Below are 21,018 nucleotides of genomic sequence, written 5' to 3' on the forward strand. Positions count from 1 at the left end.
CCTCCTGAAGTCCACCACCATCTCTCTGGTCTTGGCCACGTTCAGCCGCAGGTGGTTCTCATCGGCCCACTTTACAAAGTCACTCACCACTGCCCTGTACTCCTCCTCCCGTCCATCCCTAATACACCCGACCACTGCAGAATCATCAGAGTACTTCTGCAGATGGCATGACTCCGTGTTGTACTGGAAGTCACTGGTGTACAGGGTGAAGAGGAAGGAGACAGAACAGTTCCTGTGGGGCTCCAACATCACTGACCACCGTTCCAGACAGCACGGCCCATTCTGACAAACTGTGGTCTGCCTGTGAGGTAGTCAGTGATCCAGGAGATGGTGGGCGCGTCCACACGGCCACCGCAGCTTCTCACTCAGCAGCAGTGGCTGGATGGTGTTAAATGCACTGGAGAAGTCAAAGAAAGTGACTCTCACAGAGACACGGTTCCATCCAGGTGCGACTGAGCTCGTTGCAGCAGGTAGATGATGGCGTCGTCCACTCCCACATGAGGCTGGTAAGCAAATTGCAGAGGGTCCAGCGACGATTTCACCTGCGGCGGAGGTGGGCCAAGACCAGCCTCTCCAGCACCTTCATCACATGGGAGGTGAGGCGACGGTCGGTAGTCGTTGAGGCCAGATGGTGTTGACTTCTTGGGGACAGGGACCAGGCACGACGTCTTCCACAGCACGGGACTTCCCCAGCCTCAGGCTGAGGTTGAAGAGGCGCTGCAGGACACCAGACAGCTGGGTGGCGCAGGTCTTTAGGACCCTGGGGCTGATGCCATCAGGACCTTCAGCTCTGCGCTGGTGTAGTTTCTCCAGCTGTCTTCTCACCTGGTCAGTCGTCACAGAGAGAGGGGGGAGGGTGGAGGAGCCCATTGTTATTGAGGGCTCGGTGGATGTGCAGCTCAGCAGGGGGGACAGAGGGGGAGGAGGTGTTTGGGAGGTGTGATGTGTGGAGGAGACGGGGGAGGGCTGTGAACTGAACCTATTGAAAAAACAGTTCAGCTCGTTGGCCCTCTCCAGGGAGCCCCCTGGCTGTCTCCCTCCCACCTTGAAGCCAGTTATCTGCTTCATTCCTGTACTGCGGTGGATGATGAGCAATGGCACAACAGAATCTTGGGTCCTACACTGTGACATTTATATAAAATGGTTTAGCACCGTGTGAAAACTTAATCTGTCAACTCCACTGTACCACTAAAATGGAGCCTATAGATTATTTCTTCAATGTTTACATCTTTTGCTGTGCTTCGTCCACTGTAGCACCTCTGAACTAATACAGCTCTGATTTATTAGAAAGCATCAGGGATGAATGAAAACCAGTGGCATTGTTAACAATAAAGAAAATCCATCAGCAACACTATTCAGATATAGATGAGTAGCCAAACAGGTGCTAAGGCTACATGGGTGGATCAAAGGCAGCTTTCTATCTAGATACTATCTAGATTCATAAAGCCAGACATGTTTCTGACATATATGATATATTCCCTCTTACTCAAGTTACTATTAACAAACATAAAGTAGTTGCCTACCGGTGTCACTTTGCTTAAGCCATAAGAGAACTGCAAGACTAAATGTCTGCTCTACTTTTGCTCTCTGCATATAGATGATCTTGCAGATGTAGTTTGTAATGATAAACCCACGGATAATTATCAGCCGTCTCTGCAGATATGCAGGTTCATGATGTCTTTCAGCTCAGTCTTGTGGTTTACCGCCCACATCTTCACTCCGCCGGTTCACTGTTACCGCACTCATGGTGTTCCTCGTCGGAGAAGGCAAAAAAAGTTCTGATAATCCCACAGTTTGCTCCCCGCTTAGCACGACAGACCCTGTGAGAAACTCGTGGGTGAAGATAATGGAGCATTCAGCTGATAAAGAAGCAGTTATTTCCCTCAGGAGCTGGTGAAGAATATTTTGTCAATTTGTATTTACAGTTTGTTTGATGTGCCCCCAAGTGGTCAAAAAAATAAATCCTCTAATGCTGACACTGGTTAAAGTTAGTGCATGTTTGGGTGTTTGTTGATTGACAGGAATGTAAGCCTATCTCACTGCTGTTTTGTCACCTCCTTTCTCAACCCTCTTCATATTTTCCCAAATTTGAATTTTGTTGCTTCCATAACTGACAAAGTTGGCCAGACAAGAACATTATTCCTCAATCACAGACTGTTTTTCTGGCATATGTTAAAAAACAAATGTCATGAGTAATTTAAATGCCTAAATCTTCAAATGCATAACTTTTTGCGCATTCTCTAAATATAGCAGTGGAGGAGAGCTGTAACCGATGAACAGCTTTCTCATGACTAATTACCTGCCTCCTGCTCAATTCAGGCATTTGTCAGAGTTTTCCTTAATTAGCAGAGAGTTTTTTAGCTTGACTTCTCATCGACAATTGCGACTGAGTCGGTGAAGAAGAGTTGAAGTAAACAGAATGCAACGGTAAAAAAAAGCCAACGGGAGGATTACAGCAGCAGCCTCTTAGGAGTCAGACTGATGTGTCCCCCAAAGCTGAGTTTAGGTTTATCCCAACCTCATTTACATCTTAAACCCCAAACCCTATCCTCTCCCTGTTTTTAAATGTAACTAATCCACAAATGAACCCCTTCTCCAAACTTTCACTTCACACCGTCCCTTAATGTTTAGTGTGAGTGGTATTTCTGGTATATTGGACTGTTTGCATGTTCCTGCTTTCAGTGCATGCTGGACAATCTATCATTCAATCCAATTCTGTTTATTTTATTTCACCAAATATGACTGTAGCAGCTCCATGGCCACTACCCGTGGGTTCCCCCCCCCCAGCACCAAGGATCAGCACGGAACCACGAGGTTTGGTTGAACGCCATGATTTATTTGTCAGCAAACAACGCACCAGCAGACCGCACACTCTGCGCCTCTGCTCACTCTCCCTTCCCTCCAGCTCTGCTGCCCTTTTATACAGGCAGCATCGGCTGCTGACTGATTGCCAATTAGTCAGAGCAGCTGACTGATTGTCAACCAGCCAGCAGCCGAGGCCAGATTGGGGACAGCTGCCACATATCCCCACAACCCGATTTAGGCGGGGCTCCATCCGCCTAACCTACTCCCTCCCCATGAGATCTTGGGCGGAGGAGGGGCTCTGAGACCGGGCTCGGGACGTGGGGCTCTGGGGACCGGGCGGGGACGGAGCTGAAGCCCGGCGGGAACGGGAGCAGGACCGCCGGGATAGAGCAGCGGTAGCTGGCACCTCCGACAGGGCCCGGGGATCCGGAGTCGGCCCTCCACCGACGGGTCGGCTCGGGGGTCGGCAGCTCTGACGGGTCACCTTCTCCGGTCAGAACATTTCACTCTCGTCAACTGTCACCAATCTGGGTGTTAAAATGGATCCTCACCTGACCTTTGAGGCCCACATCAAACAAACATGCAAGACCTCCTTCTACCACCTCAGAAATATTGCTAAACTCCGTCCCTCACTCAGCCTATCAGATGCTGAAAAGCTTGTCCATGCCTTTGTCTCCTCCAGGCTGGATTACTGTAACGCACTTCTCATTGGGACTTCTGCCAAGAACATCCAGAAGCTGCAATACATCCAGAACAGTGCTGCTAGGATCCTGATGAGAGTGCGGAAGTATGAGCACATCACGCCCATACTCAAATTATTGCATTGGCTCCGGTCTCACTCAGGATTGACTACAAAATCACCCTCTTCACCTATCAGTGCATTCATGGAAATGCCCTCATATATCAAAGAACTTCTCACCCCACAAAATTCCACGAGGAGCCTACGCTCTGAAAAGGCAAACCTCCTTCTTCCCCAGGACCAAACTGAAAATTATGGGAGACCGAGCCTTCTGCTCCGCTCCGAGACTGTGGAATGCCCTCCCAAACCAGCTGAGGACACCACAGACTGTGGATGTTTTTAAAAAAGGCCTAAAAACACACCTTTTTAGAATAGATTTTCACTAGATTTGAACATAGACGTCGCTGCTTTTATTCTGTTTTATCTAAACCATTTTTACTTTGTAGCACTTTGAGTTTTGCCCATGCAAATTAAAAAGTGCATTATAAATATAATCTATTATTATTATTATTATTATTGGGGCTCGGGGTTCGACGGCAGCTCCGACGGCTCCTGGACCTCGGGGGTCGGCAGCTCCGACGAGTCCTGGACCTCGGGGTTCGGCAGCTCCGACGGCTCCTGGGCCTCGGAGGTCGGCAGCTCCGACGGGTCCTGGGCCTCGGAGGTCGGCAGATCCGACGAGTCCTGGACCTCGGAGGTCGGCAGATCCGACGAGTCCTGGACCTCGGAGGTCGGCAGCTCCGACGGGTCCTGGGCCTCGGAGGTCGGCAGCTCCGACGGGTCCTGGGCCTCGGAGGTCGGCAGCGCCGACGAGTCCTGGCCCTCGGAGGTCGGCAGCTCCGACGGATCCTGGGGAACGGGGTTCAGCCGCAGAGCCGGCGGGACCAGGAGGGCCTTGAGGAACCGGCGGTTCTCCTCTGCCTGTGCCCGCCCCATCTCCTCAATTCTGGCCAGAATCTGGCCCAAGCTGCTCATCAGCTCCTCTAGTTTCCCAGACTCCATCCCTTCCAGGTGCTGGGTTTCCAGGGGCCCCACGTTGGGCTCCAGTGTAGCAGCTCCATGGCCACTACCCGTGGGTTCCCCCCCCCAGCACCAAGGATCAGCACGGAACCACGAGGTTTGGTTGAACGCCATGATTTATTTGTCAGCAAACAACGAACCAGCAGACCGCACACTCTGCGCCTCTGCTCACTCTCCCTTCCCTCCAGCTCTGCTGCCCTTTTATACAGGCAGCATCGGCTGCTGACTGATTGCCAATCAGTCAGAGCAGCTGACTGATTGTCAACCAGCCAGCAGCCGAGGCCAGATTGGGGACAGCTGCCACAATGACAAATTACGAATTTGCCTCAGAGGGCTTTACAATCTGTATGCATACGACATCCCTGACCTTTGACCTCACATCGGATCAGGAAAAACTCCCAAGAAAAAAAAAAAAAACTTTCACAGGGGAAAAAAGGGAAGAAACCTTCAGGAGAGCAACAGAGGAGGATCCCTCTCCCTGGATGGACAGAAGCAATGGATGTCATGTGTACAGAAGGAATCATTACAGAATTACATAAACACAATGCATGAATATGACAATGAATCGTTCGTAGTATAGGAATGGACCACGATCCAGACCTCCACAATCCATGAAACAGAAAGAGGTAGAGAGGAGGGTGGGTTAAGACCATAACTGAATAATTACTTCCATTAAACCTATAATAACTGACTAGGTCATAAACACATCATTTACATTATCATCTTTTAAGTTTATATAGCTACATCAAATAAATACGGATCAGCATTCTCATTCATTTGGAGTCGTGTTTCACTTGAAGTCCAATGTAGATATTGTCCCATTCGATGGCGTAAACTTCTTGTTTGTGACCTGCTGCAGATGAAAATTACGCTGTGAGAGTGGAGAGCGTAAACCACACATACAATTTGCGGTCCAAAACATGTTGGTACAAGTATCCAAATACTTTTGCTTTGCTTTGGAGGAGAACTGATTAAAGGTACACAATGTTTTAGAGTATTGGAGAGTTGGTCTGTCATTGCAACCAGAGACCAATTTAAATAATACTACGTGTAGCATGACAAAAACAAATCCCTAACAGTTAAATGTTATACACTGATGTCAATAGGGCATCGGTGTCTATCATGTTGGATTACTGAAGGTCTCTGGCTGTACGAAAAGACAATGTTGTACATTTATTTTTCTCGTCATATATATTATTAGAATTTCATCAAGGTCAGCAATATTTAGTCCTCAATGCAATGTTGATAACAGAATGAGAGCAGCGCTTGGCTCCATGGATGCATGTGATATTTGTTCCATAAAATAACAATGAAGCTTGAACTAGATATGAAAGAGTAATACACCATAATGCCATCACAGTGCCAAGTAACTAATTTGTACAGAATTGATGCAACTAATGGCCGTTTGATGTGTGTGTGTGTGTGTGTGTGTGTGTGTGTGTGTGTGTGTGTGTGTGTGTGGCACTCAGGGATGTGTGTGGAGGGTGTACAAAGGGAGAATGAAGCAACCACTATAGAACAAACATTACTTCAACTGTGGGGATTTATCTATGCATCTATATTTATCGGTATCCATATTCAGGTTACTTATACCTACAGACATCAGGAAAGACTCTCCAGTGACTCATAAATTGTCCATCCAGTAAATAACAGTAAATCTCAGTGTGTGTTGCCAACATTGATGAGCAGAAAATGGAATGAGCAGCATTAGGAGAAGATAAATCCCCACATCTGAAGGATTATGGTTATTTTGACAAATGCTAAGCGCTTTTCAAATAGAAATGTAATTACACAGTGAATATTTAAGTCAGCATAAGATGATCTTTCTGGTATTCTAACACATAAGATATGACAATGAAAACTTTCAGTTTAGGTATTTTCTCTCCAGATTGATGAAACATTACAAGGAGGACGCCAATGGTCAACTTTTTCTGTAATATGTGTTGTAAGATATTTTTTATATTGTGTTTAAGTTTAAGTGCAATTCCTCCTGGCTTTTCTATGCATATGTGTAACATCCATAATAATTGATATATACAATACACAACAGTCGTGGAATGTATAAGTACGTAGTACTTCAGTATTACCATTTCACAAAGGTATACTTCTACTTCAATGCATGTGCATTAACTTAATACTAGGCAGATTAATATTGATAATCTACAAATATATTTAGAATTCTAACTAATAAATTATGATGGATTATCATAGGGTTAAACTACAGAGCAATATATGAATATATAAGAAAAATTGTGTTGTTATAATCCATTAATGTGTATTGGATTATGAAATAGACCATTCTGAAACATGAATGCTTTTACATATATTATATATAATATTATTGTACTAATACACGACTGTCAGAGTATTTTTAAACTGCAGTGTTGCTACTTTCACTTATGTTAAAAGACGAGTACACAATATAACATTTAACCTACAGTACGGTATTTAAATGAGTGTATTTGTAATCAGCTTAAGGCCTGTGTCACTCACTCTGAAATATATTTTTGAATTCGTCCATGCAAAGCAACAATCAGGGAAGAAGGTCCTGTGGCCATTAGCATGCCATTCAGCATCCATGTGTGTGTAGCCTAATAGACAGCGATGATAATAGAGGCTTGTCTGTGCTCCCTCGCCTCAGCGTTGACCACTGAGCGGATTATCCAGCTGACAGAGAGCAGCAGCGCGGCTCTGGCGGAGGATGTTGTTAATATGCCAACGAGAGCTCATGCCTCCCGTGCCAGTCTGAGCCGTGCTGGCATCGTGCAGCTGCCTATCACCTAATTGGGAATCATTTAGCTGGAGCTTGACCTACATTCAGAGCCGGAAAAGGGAAACCACCTATACGAATGTTTTCATTAGCAATCCAAAATTAATAGGTTGGAATTTTTTATTAATTGTTGTGTGATTTACAGAGTAAACATGTAAAGTGCTTTAGAGTGTTTCAGCCGAGTGTTTTATTGGATAATTGAACCCTTTGTTATAAAACACTGACTTTGTCGGAGTCAGTTTCTGATGTAAGGGCATATCTCCACATTTTGAGAAATACTTTACAGTCATTCCCTTTTTGCTGAGAAGATTGACATCACTCTCGTGTCACAGGCTGTCGTAAAAAATGATGCTGACACTCAGCTATTTTAGCTTAGATTAGGACTGGAAACTGAGGGAAACCGCTAACTTACTTTATCCTATGGTAACAAAATCCACCTTTCCAGCTCACCAATTAACATATTATACCTTAAAAACCCCAAAGTGTTTAATTATCTGTTGTAAGGTCAATATGAAACCTAATATGAAGCTAGCTAGCCAGTGTCAGCTGATTAGCATAGCTTTATATTTAGCTTCATATTTAACGCACAGATAAGAGGTATCTTATTATCTAGCGCTGTGCAAAAGAAAGCAAATAATCATATTTTTAAAAATATCAACCAGTCCTCTAAATCTTTTTTGTAACATATGCCTTGTGATTTTTATTATCATTACAAAATGACTCGGTGTGTGCTCCAGCGAAAGGTGTAAACCACATAGGCTACTGCAGTGTTGGGCAGATATACTCGAACTGGAAGTGAATAATTTGTCATATTGCCTGGGGGGAGGATTTCATTGCTTATGTTTTGCTCAGGCTAAAATTGTATAAAAATCACACATATACTGTGATTTCTGTCTGCATCAGGCCGACTGGAATTTTGTTTCCCCAAATTCCCCCAATGTTTTATGTTATTCTCATTCATAGTTTATAATTTTTTTTATTTTGTATGACGATCACATTCTTTCTCCTTTATTTATAATGTTGTATTATAAACACCCTTATAACTAAATTCAATTAAATTGAATTAAAATAAGAAAAAATAAAAAGAGCAGTATTTGTTATACTATTAATGTTTCCACTTGAACCAATTAAGATAATTTCTTAAAACTTAAAACTTTAGAGGTTTCCAGTGATAATTGAATCATTCTAGCTTATCATAAGTGTATCATAAAATTAAAAGTGAATGTATTAACCTCAGATTCAAAAGTAGTACACAATATACACATACCACAGAGCACCTGAATTAGAGTTGTACTTTCCACAGACAGCAGCCTCATTGTATTCTGTTCTCTTTAAACCCACCTCCGGCTAAACAGGTTGAGCGATAGTTTTAAACAGTTAACATAAAGTGAGGACAATATCTGGCCGTTGCCAGATGCTCGCTTTATTACCTTGGCCGGTAGCCAGTAACTCACTGAATAACGACTTACACTTGTCAAGAGGAAACAAGGCTATTCTTAGATAGCTATTGTAATCAAGAGATTTGAATGAATCATATATTTAGCCGCTTGTGTGTCACACAACTAGATTGGAAAGGACTTCCGGAGCCATTAAAGTTGAGGGGAGATGGTGATCATGCCTCGGGCAAAATACAACTGTATATGCATCGTTCAGCCCTAAGGAGCTCTGCTGGCGGCTGTCCAAGCTATGTTAGCCAATGAGTCACCTCTCGAAGAGCTCCAACCATAACAGCCAACATTTCCTCAATATCCCTGATTAAACCTGAATGCTCGCTCAGCTCATTTCGCCAAAAAGGCTTTTATTTTTTTATTTTCTGCTAAGATATGAAACTGAGCCTGTTTTTTACTGCTACAGAAATGCAAAATATTCAAACGTTATCTCACTGATGGAGAGATGGCAAAAGGCTGCATCTTCCCAGTGTAAGTCAAACAAGCTTTAACGTGCCTGTGAGATGCACTGCCAACATTTTAAACAAAATGAATTCCAATCTAATGACTCAACTGCATCGAGACTGTATTATGTTAATTGCCTTTGTTTTGCTGATTTATATTTTGTATTTGAATAATTGGTGGATGCTCTTATCCTGAGAGAATGACTGAACAAAAACACTGGAGAGATCCTAATAACTGGTTGGCTAATTGAAAGACAGGATGTTGTTGAAAGCTAAAATGTGACCTTTTGGCGACCAATAGCTGTTTTGTTCTATTAAATAAACCAAATTGCTGGTACCACAAACAGGCACATTAGTCAACAGTATCTGTGCCGCTTCAGCTCATAATTTTGGGCACTCTGTTCGATATTGTCGGCATGTCGCCGGACTCTGTTCGGTAATGTTTGTTGGTCGGTTCACCACTTGCTCCAAACTGGATTTTAAGGAATTTAAGGATTTTAAGGAAATTTAGTGCAGACCGTAATGGGTGAATTATACTGACTTTGTTGATCCCCTGATATCCCATGAGGTTCACATTTGTGATTTCTATTGAAATATCTTTACTAACATTCAATGTATTTCCATGAAATTTGGAAAATACATTCGTTCCACTGAAGATGAATTGTTACCACTGTTGTGATCCTCAAAATTTTGCGTTGACCCAAATATCAGGTCAAAACTCTTGTTCATACAAAATGTTTACGGCCAAATACATGAAGATCTGATGACATTCCCCTCATCAATGTGTTAAACATCATGCATTTGTTAGCATTACAAAACACTGCGGTGCAACGTATCCTCCAACAATGGTTCGCGTTATATATAACAAAACTTTAGTCCTCATTTTGCAAGCATGGACTTCAAATTCACAGATGTGAATCAAACTGGACTTCATGGCCGTCTTCGTCGTCTCACCTCAACCGTCGCAGCCTGCTGCATTGTTTTTACGCAGTAGCCTACTGTTGTCTTTCTGAATGCCTGTTCAGTTAAAGAGAATATAGAAGGGTGCGGCAAAATATACAGCAGAGCACATTTAAGAAATGTCATTTGAACGATTCCTCCAGTAAGAGTGAAATCCCAGTTTCTGCCTTTTGCTATTTCACATCCCACTGCTTCACTCACTTTCTCATTGAAACCCATTTCCAATGACAAGTGGTGAAGAGTTAAAAATGCAGTGATGTTTCTTTCTCTCTTCAGTGTCGCTAGCACAGCCACAGTAATGAATTCCGACAATGAATTGTTAAGTTCTTGTGAAGTGTGGCTTTCGCGGTCTGATCTGGAGCAAGTCATACGGGCTCAAATGTTTCTGTGTCAGTTCTACTTTACAACATTTAAGAGAGAAACGTTGCAGATATACCACACTCGGCAATGAAAGAACACTGAAGATTACTTATTAAAACTTAAATCTTATTTCATTTCATGTGAGGATGTGACTGAAGTTTACAAAGTTGTAGTTGCAAAGTAAAAGTGCACTTTATGTCAGCAACAGTGACTTTTGATTGGCTCCACAAACCAAAAACTTTGCACGCCTGTTACTTTGGAAATGGGATTCAGGGACTCCACTTCTTGCTTCGAGATGTCACAACGTTGACAGCACAGAGTCCAGGCCGAGGCATCGCCACACGTGTTGCATCACACGATACCTCCTGGGCGAGAGGAAGAATGAGTTTGATATTGGCACCAGTTGAAACGTCTGCCATGTCATTTGGGAATTTTATGCTTATTGTGTATAATAATAATCATTTATTTTATATAGCGCTTCTCAAGGCACCCAAAGTCGCTTTACAGAGTGCAGAGTCCAGTAGTCATACACACACACAGTCATACCGGTGGTGGTAAGCTACATCAGTAGCCACAGCTCAGTTTATTTGATGGCACTTTTGGTTTTCAGCCGGGATGAACTGACAATGTGAAAGTTAAACACAGGAGGCAAGAGATGTTGAAAAGACAAAGGTTGTAAGTGCTCTGCCAAATTCTGCTGTACACACAGAGAGAGAGGGCTATTGGTTCACCATATTTATCCACTGCTCTTAGATGTTTGACCCTATTTCAATAAATGGAGAAAACAAGTCTTTCCCCTTCACAATTTGTACTGAGAACTCCCAGATTCAGACCCCATCCCCTCCCTCTACTTAGGTCATTTTGTATTCTGAGCATTGTTGTTCATGCATTTTGTATGTAATGTGCAACGTTCAGCTGTTGAATTAGACAATAAAGATTTTTTTTTAAATAACCTTCTTATTAAAGCACAGCGCAAACAGAGCCAAAACATTTTATAAAAGTAAAATAACTTTTGGATAGCTGTGATCTCAAATTCAAGCGTCTGAATGGTCACAGGCTTGGGAAACTTGACCTAACCAGATACAGAGAAAACATATCTAATCTAAAAAAAAACTAATCTAAAAGCCATTTTTGCATTATGATTCAATAAAGTAATCCAATCGAATCCAACATATTTTACCATAAGTTTTATGCCCACAGCTTGTCTTACAGTGATTTTTCAGGCAATCACTCTGAATATTGCAGCTCATGGATAATTTACCATTCAAAGCATTAATATATCACCAAACAACTATTCACTCTGATATATTGGAGTAATGTCGAGCTGAGTAGAGAATGAAGTCACTCTCCTTGTCTCTCTATGCTTACATAGCCAGAGTCAGACTTTATAACACCTTACGTCGTTGTACTGGACATTCCCTCCAGGTTAACACTGTCAGCACTTTTGCTGTTGTTTGCATTGTTTGTTCTCTTAGCATTGTTAGCTTCTAGCACCAGAAGATGCCACCGGCCTAACCATGTCCATGTTGGGAGCCGTGTGGAGGAGATCCTTCCATCATCATTATGCTCTGTATTTGGTTCATTCAGACTGAGAAAATGAAAGGGCAGAGAGATACCTCTGAGCAACAGATGAATACGAATAAAAGAAATCACCAGTCACTGGACAAAGAAACTGCAATTAACCATCACAATGCAGATTTAAATGGGAACACGTTTCTGTTCAAGTACACAATAATGTCTTTAACAAGCTGGAATTAACATGCCTAGTGCTTAGTAAATCTATTCTTAAGACTTCGCAATCAAAAAATATTTGTCTAGGATGAGCACTGTAGAAATCAGATCTGTGAATTTCAGCTGAACATTGAATCGGCAGAGCCCAATTGCAAACACCATTATGATTCAATAATAATCTCCCCAAAAAATGTAAATCAAAGGCTGTTTCGGAGCAAAAGGTAACAATATAAGTGTCAAGAAAAACATCAATATAATGGGTGATTTCAATCTATTGAACGGTAGTTTATGTCTCCATAGTGCGATCAACTGCTGCATGTGTTCTGCATTACATGTTTCTATTCACCACACCGGGTTGCTTTGTGCATTTCAAAATACAGAAGCAAGTGCATTCAGACTTTGTATGAAAGCAGTAATAAACTAATTGGTTTTAATATCAATATTGCACAGGCCATGATGCAGCTTTATTTCATTTGATTGACATAATTCAGACTACACTAACACGTAAAACTAAGAGGGGTCTTTGAATCAGGAAAGTAATGTCATGTAATAAGCACTCTCTTCTAAATGGAGCCTTGACTCCATTTAAAAGAGGGCAAAGCAGATGTGTGCACTCTTGCTTCAGGCTTTCATCTTGCATATAAATCACTCCAGCTGAAACTGGGTGTTTGAGCACCACAGATTTTCGGGTCTTGGGGCGCGGACACAGTATCAGCTGCCAGGGCTGCATTAATGATGCCGCTGTGCCACAACCGCATGGAGTCAATTAAGCCAATTTCAAATATTCTGAGAGCAGTTGAAAGTGTTGGAACTGAGACTTGTTTGGTTGATGTAGAAAGCTTACGTGTGAATCTCTTTTTCTCTCTTCTTTCCCTTTTCTGCTTTGTGTTTCTGGCCAGGTACCGAGGCAGCTGAGTGCTCTGACGTTGTACAGGTATGAGCAGTCGGTTCTGGATTACTGCCATGCCCACCTGTCGCTGCAGCTCAACGTGGGTATGGAGCCCCCGACTCAGGCACTGGGAGCTCCACGGCCAGCCGAGTACCGCACGGGCACATCGGCTCCCCTCCCCTCCGAGCCCGTGCTGCCTGGCCCCCAAACCCACTCCCACCACCATTGAGCTGTGCACACTGTGAGGCTCCGTGTCCAAACGACTGTATGTCTGCTGCACAGAATCAGTGGATCACTCAGATGAAACACAACGCTGTGTGGGAGGGAACTGGGACTAGAAAAGAAGACTAATCTATTGCAGAGCATCTGAGACTCAGAGTCATGGAAATGGAAATATTTCTCGTTGGAAATAAAGTGGTGCAGCATTATTGATTAGTGAGCTTCTGACCTAGCTGACCCTCAATGACCTCAATTAGCAAAAGAGGCTGAGCAGCAGCATGACTTTTCAAGTTCTGCTCTGCCTCTTGAGGAATATTAAGGGTAATAATTTAATGATTTGTTAATTTTATTAAACATATTTCTTCGACTGGGCACCTCTCTGCTGCATCAGGTAAAGTAATCAAATGCAACATGCTATTTCCAGAGCAGGGGAACAGCATGATAAGCAATTGAGTAGCAGAACAAATGAAAGATCAGCCAAGCTTAAAGTTTTTCTGCTGCTTTTTCCCGTCACGCTGTCAATCAGAGGTCTCTCCCTAACTCACGTCCCTGTGGCGTTTTTCGTCTCCAGAAATGAGCCGCCCAAATTAGATTACCCAAGACTAGAGAAGTCAGAAAATAACAGACACTAATTATATAAAATGTACAGAATACACATCTTGCGGGCAGTAAGCATAATTTACATGTTGACTTTTGATTTCCATAATGATTTGAGATGTAGATCACGTTATAATTCATTTAATGAGAAATAAACAAATGAAAAATAAATATGGGATTGTACTTTTCACCATCCATATAAATCACTCGTGTAGTTAAGGATGTTTTATTTTTTTCAACCAACTATCTGATTGTGCACTCATATGTGTGGGTGTTTTTTTACAATATGTTGCATTCTAATATATAGTAAATAAACTGTGGTAAATGAGCAGGAACAGTGTCATTCATCCAGATCAGAGGTATGAACCTGATCAACTGTCTGCTGTATTCAAACAGCTGCGTCGGTGGTTAAGACTGAAGAGCACAGACTGATTAATCATGTGTGTCTGTTTTTTGCCTTAGTGATGAAGACATCGATGGGAACTTCCACTTGCTTTTCTCTCCCCCTGTGACTGTGTGTAACCGTTATCTGAAGTATATGCTCCGCTCTCTCTCCCAGTCCCTCATTGACTTTTATGTTGCTTCGAGGAAAGGAAAACTTGTGTACAAAACAATACCTAATGAAGGTCTCGGGTATTAATAGACAGCAGCCCTGTGTTCTTCACACACAAGTAGTGTGCCGTGAAACTGGGGAAAGCTAAATGTAATCTAATTGGAACGTGTCAGCTGGGAATTGACCGTTAGTTAAACAAAGCCCCCGAACAGAAATTGTCAAGTCATAGTTAAGCAACCATGAAAAGCTGCAGCAGACATGTTAAGCTATTTCCCCGTAAGAGGGTAAGAGGGTTCTGTCTTAAATAAAACCCAAAGCCATAAACACAGTATTATTACACTCTGTTTGTCTCCTCTGGTATAATGTAAGCTGTAATGATTGATACACAGAACAGCTTACTGCCTATACCAGTATTTCCAAGGCCACGGAGCATTTCATTAGTGTCATTGTGTTGGCTTACAGGTAAACAAAAGGCCCTTTCACATGCGCCCACTGCATGCCTGATGTATCAGAGTGTGGGGCGATGGCAGCAGCTCCGTCCTGCTCTTGCTCTGCTTCTGGATTTTGGGACGTTTACAATCTGGCAAAACTCACAACCAGAGATAGAACATTATTTTCATTATTTTTAGCAGTCTGACCTGTTCAAAGCCTTTTCCCTTATAAGGTAACAGAGAAACATAATGTTCAAACATACAAACAATAAAGCATAAATCTAACCTCTATTTTACTTTTTGTCCATGTGAAAGCTAAGCAGAAAGACGCGAGAAATAAACAAAATCAAAATGTACAAAACAAACAAAATCAAAATGTACATAACTGTGATCATACTAAGGAGCTACCATACTGGTACAGCAAAGACTACTAACGTGCTCCACAAGAACATTACTGGTTCTTTATTTCCATCTTCTCTTATCAACAATCAGATTTTTGGAGCTACAGGTACAATCTGCCAACAACAGTTGTCAGTTAGCTGGGGAAATCCTCAGTAATGAGCAGATTCTTTGCTTAACCTGTCTCTGTCTGAAGTCGAGGACCCACGGATGAAAAAGAATGAGTAATAGTTGTGAGTGGTAAATTGTACCTGGTTTCGTAACGCTGTGCAAGATCAGAGAGCTTGGCAAGCATAGCAACAGTAACCGGGGCTTAGCAAGCGGTCAATTCTATTTCTCTGAGTGTTTTTTTTAACAATATTGATCAAACGAAATGCTTTTGAACATGTGAAATAAATAAAAATTGTCCTGAGAAAATTATATATTTATTACATATTTGGTTTTATTTTTTATTTTGAGAGAAATGTTATTGTCCTTGTATTTCCTTGCGTTGTTTGGGGGCAGGAGATGTACAATATTCTGTCATATTTCAAGATCATTATCAGACCTGTGTCCATCTCCAGTCATGCATAAACTGTAATCTGAATATTTCAATGCTGATTGTATAAAAACAGTCATCCAACATCATGATCACAAATGAATGGCACATTGATTGTGTACAACTTCACACTTGTATGCCAGATTTCCAATGATCCCTCAATAACAGACATTTTGTAAATGCTCCGCTTGGTGTTCCTCTGTGAAAAAAAGAGGAACAAAATTAATTAGTGCAGAAAATATATCTGCTTATGAGAACAAATTTTGACACATGACAGATTCACGCTGCTGGAGGATTAACTGCTCTGCGGCCGCACACACGGAGCAGTTTAACGACACTGATGGAGTGCATATATGCTGCACTCACTTCAAGTGTTCAGAAGAGCGTTGGGTGAGAGAATCGGGACGGGGAGGAGTGACAGATGCACCAGAATAGCATCCAGGCGTACGTGTCCACCTGCATCTGCTCCTGATGCTTCAATAAATAACCACTTCTGGAGCGATTCTGTCTCTTCAACTTCATGCACAAAATAAAAGAACAATTATCACTCACAGCACGTCTTAAAACAACTGACTCACAGAAACACAAGAGAAGTACAAGATGTATTTTGTTCTGGAGTTCGCAAGATGGCTTTAGGATGTGGGGAAACAAATTCTAATTGAGAAACGCTGTCACCTGAAGCCTTGAAATGACTCGACCTGTAATCAAAAATCGACTGAAATAGCCTCCAAGAAAATATACAGCTGTTCACTCTATTCAACCTTTAAGCACTATCTGATTTATAAAAAAGAGTCAGTGGGGCAAAGTGTTCTGTTTCCTGAAATATTAGCTTAAAAGACCATTTCCAAGGCTGTACAGTGAAGGAACAGCAAGCTCGGTGCACCTTATGTCGGTTGACTGACTGTTATTAATATCCAATTCTATCACAGGCTTAATTTACGGAAATGAAAAGTGTCAAGGTAATGCCAAGGGATGTTTTATGGTTTGTTATTCACTTGACATTTTATCTATTTGGACAACATATTGGTATTGCCGACATTCTGTTGGCACTTTTTAGGAACGCAAACACAAGCTATTTTCTCCCTCTTCGGAGCTGTCAGAGTAAGCCAGGCAATGTAACACTTATATTATGTGGGCTTAAAATCCTCTCATCCCTCATTCTGTCTCATTGATTTCCTCAAGTGATCTTATTTATATGGGATTCGGGACGTCATCAAGAGAGCTCTGTACATTTATAAGACTCATAAAGAAAGCACAATAAACTAACGGGTAGATGAAGAGTAACAAGTCTGCTACTTCATTTGATGTATACGTTCTCCTCTCTCCAAACAACTGTGTGATTCACAGTAACTCTGTACTGTTTTCTTAAATGATGATAAAATCCAATAAAACGGGGCCAGATGTTTTTGCTCCTGACAGTCAAACCTGTATTCTATGGAAGCCCGTTTCCGCCACTGTGATAAAAAAATTAAGATCCTGTAAGTCATAATTATGAGATACTATCTCATAATTATGAGATAGTAAGTCGAAATTATGAGATAGTATCTCATAATTATGAGATACTAAGTCGAAATTATGAGATAGTGAAGTCATAATTATGAGATAGTATCTCATAATTATGACTTAGCATCTCATAATTATGAGATAGTAAGTCGAAATTATGAGATAGTATCTCATAATTATGAGATAGTAAGTCGAAATTATGAGATATTGAAGTCATAATTATGAGATACTATCTCATACAGGATCTTAATTTTTTTATCACAGTGGCGGAAACGGGCTTCCATAGTATTCCTCTCATGAATGCAGAGAGTTTGTTTATTTTGTAAACTCCTAACAGACGTACGGTTCATATCAAACGTGCAGGGTGAACGCTAGACACGCTTTCATGTTCGGCTGCACTTCAAGCACCGCCGTATTTATCTGGAAACATGCGGCTTTGACTTACTCACGATGTTTGTGGTGTATTTGAAGTTTTGCAATTTAAGATCAAGCTCAAGTTTCTGTCTGTCTTTGTCCGTGTCATTTTGGAGTTGTTTTGCAACTGCTGGCGGTCAGGGCAGCCGGGAAAGTGCTTGATTTCCCCGGAGAGTTACACTGCTGCTGTGCCCATACTTTTAGATTACCGACCATCTCACAAGCTCACTATGACAATGGAGCTGCCAGTGTATTTTTAAATTGTCTCTTGGATCACATGCAATCGACCAACAGAGTCAAAGGCGTGGCCTCTTCCCAGTGACTCGGCTTCGTCTGGCTTTTACAGTTGCTTTAATTGGGATTTTTTAGAGTTCTGTAACTCACACATTATTAAACATTTTCTGAATCCTCTAATAATCTTTAAATGGGCGATTATTCTGCAATGGGAAGCGGAGAGATGCCTATCCCTGTATTACCAATAATCTACTCAGCTGTGTCATTATTAAAACCATATTGTCCTAATGGAGCTTCTAATGGCGCCACAATATAGACATTAATAATAATAATCTTCATACGGAGACAGAATTGCTGTCCTTTGTGGTAAACTGGTGAAAGCTGTCTTTTTGATTTGATAATTGATGTAACGATTGGAGGAAGGATGAAATAAAGTTTGAATTTTGGATGAATAAAATGTAAGATCCCCCCTTGCTTTCCCAAGTGCTCTACCTCCAATTAAAATAGAAATTGAAACACCTCCCCCTTTCTACCTCCCTCTCACCCTCTCGTATGTTTTGTTCCTTACCCATTGTTGTCCAGTTATGCAGAAACTAAATACTAATACAAAATACAACTTTTTCATTTGAAATCACAATAAACAATTCTCTTGAGGATGTCAGAATTATTGGATGAAGATTTACGATCAAAATCCAATAAGCAACAGAGGCTTTTCCTTGATTCCTCTGATTCCCTGCAGACAATGAGGCTTCAACAAAACACAATTGGAAGAAGACATGTTGACGGACTAAAAATAGTGTTAATGCAGGATGATGCTTGAGTGAAAGCACATGTGTTACTAGCTGTGGTGAAAGGGAACGTACAGCCTCCTTTCACTCTCCTCCGCTCTTCTCTCGCAGCTGAGACCTGAAAGCCGGGATAATGCATCGTCAATTGCTGCTATTCAAATTGTTTCAGAATCTATCTCCCTCAATGCCACATTTTCAGCGTTGAAAATACAAATCAATTAGGATAAATAGAGCTGTAGTTAAGCTGGTATTGTAATGTGTGGTTTCTTACTTTATCAGACACATTCAGTCACTCCAGGATTAAAGTTGTATCGCGTGCTTTACAATGTGACAATGTTTCATCAATCTCCATCCCATGTATTTAATCTAGATTCCCATTCAGCTGCAGTTTAGAGAGCAATTGGGTTTTTAGCTAAATATATTATTTACCTTAACACTCCCAGATATTACGTTTTCACTTCAGGAATCTGTCAGATTGTGTTCCCACATCATTTATTTCCCAAAAACCGATGAGAAAAAGGAGGACACCTGTAGCACCTGCTTCAACCAAAGGAATACTCAAGTCATAATTCATGCTGAGTAGAATGGAGCAAGGAATGTCGTATAGACAGACATTCATGGAGATATGCTTGTATCAACCGTTTTTCTTTCTATCAAATGTTTAATTACTGCGGCATATGTCTTTCGCAATATCTATAACTACATTGTTTCTTAAGGTGTTTCTTCTCTGGTCCCCTGCATGATCATTATATTGGTCACCACAAGCTGCATAATGTGCAGATTGGTACTTGTACTGAGAAAAAAGGTTGCTAGGCAATCCATTGAGATCTAAGAAAAAGGTCTGCAGAGATGTGGCGGAGACAGAGAGCTGGCAGTTGCCGGGTAAATTGCAAGTAGACAATCAAAGTCATATCACACTGAGCAATGAGAGGAGCAAGCTGCCGAAGGAAGCTGTTCGCCTCCTGTCCTGAGCCGCGGCAGCAAGCGGTGCATGTCAACAGGCGCCATGAACAATTAAGTACGATCCATAAAGTAGTCAGTGATTGATTATTTTTATTTTACAGAAAGAAAGAAAGAAAAAAGAGAAAAGTTGAAAATTCATCATAGCCTCTTTAGGATATGACACGGGTATATCAGTGACTAAAAATATCAGAAAAGCTTGGGATTGGGCTTTTGAGCTTTGATTTTGAGTGGGAGAAGTGGAGGAGGTGGCATAATTGGGTTCACACTCTGTGGAGACTGAGTGACTCTCCCCCCCCCCCCCCTCACCCCTTTTCCTGAGCATCTGAAGAAAAGAAAAAGGCAACCCATAATAAATAACGGGCTGTTGATGAAACAGCACAAATGTCTTACACCCGACCAAGTTCACCCACTGTCATGGCACGACGGGGCCGATTGGATTTAGCGATCTTTCTACCTCATAGGTGTGTCTGTGTGCCCTGGATAGTGAGTGTGGGGGGATTTATGGCCGGGGAGACAGTAGCTGTCATGTCCCTGCAGCGGCAGCGGCAGCAGCAGCGCTGCTCAGCATCTCTGCCAAGGCGCAGTTTACTCTGGCAGCACTGCCCTTGCATCCCAATGAGCTGCATGCAGGAAACGGCTAATGTTACAGCCTCTCATCGTGCATCCTGGGACACGAGCTCAATTAACTCAACACAAGCACCGTCAATGGGGATCAAAACAGATACAGACCTCGTATTCATCTGTGGCTATAATTACAGTGTGTGCAACAAACTAAAAGCCACAAGGAGCAGTGTCGGGTCCATGTGATTGATAGCTTTGATGTTGAATTTCTTTGTTTTACACCTCTCGTTCTTGCCCATAATCCATCTTTTAGCATCTGTAAGCACCGGCTGGGGTGATCTCAGAGGCCAAGAATAAAACCAGAGGACGCTCCATCACTTTTAGTTTGCTACAGTGATTTACATCTCCCCGGCAGAAGGCAATTCATGACTTGCGGAAATCCAGTATTTTTCTCCTATTTTCCCACATGGCTGGGAATCTATCAAGGCAACTCTAATCAAGAGCTTTAAGAAAGGCTTCTGGAAGGAGCACTTCACGGATCATGTTTAATCAGTGAGCTCGGATATTTAATCAGAAATGAATTAAAATACTGAACCTGGTTAAGTAACAGGAAGATCTGCTGTTTGTCAAGCTCATATTGACGAGTGACGGCG

General features: G+C 42.0%; 1 protein-coding gene across 1 annotated transcript in view; it reads left to right on the forward strand.

The window, feature by feature from the left end:
* Positions 1-13,394, forward strand: part of LOC130197408 (leucine-rich repeat transmembrane neuronal protein 4) — a 44,657-nt gene extending 31,263 nt beyond the window's left edge. The window contains exon 4 of the mRNA XM_056420070.1: positions 13,176-13,394. Within this exon, the coding sequence (XP_056276045.1) occupies positions 13,176-13,394 (219 nt within the window). The remainder of the gene's footprint in view (positions 1-13,175) is intronic.
* The last annotated feature ends 7,624 nt before the right edge of the window (positions 13,395-21,018 follow it).

This window comes from Pseudoliparis swirei, chromosome 7 (genome assembly GCF_029220125.1).
Source record: "Pseudoliparis swirei isolate HS2019 ecotype Mariana Trench chromosome 7, NWPU_hadal_v1, whole genome shotgun sequence".
Lineage (NCBI taxonomy): Eukaryota > Metazoa > Chordata > Actinopteri > Perciformes > Liparidae > Pseudoliparis > Pseudoliparis swirei.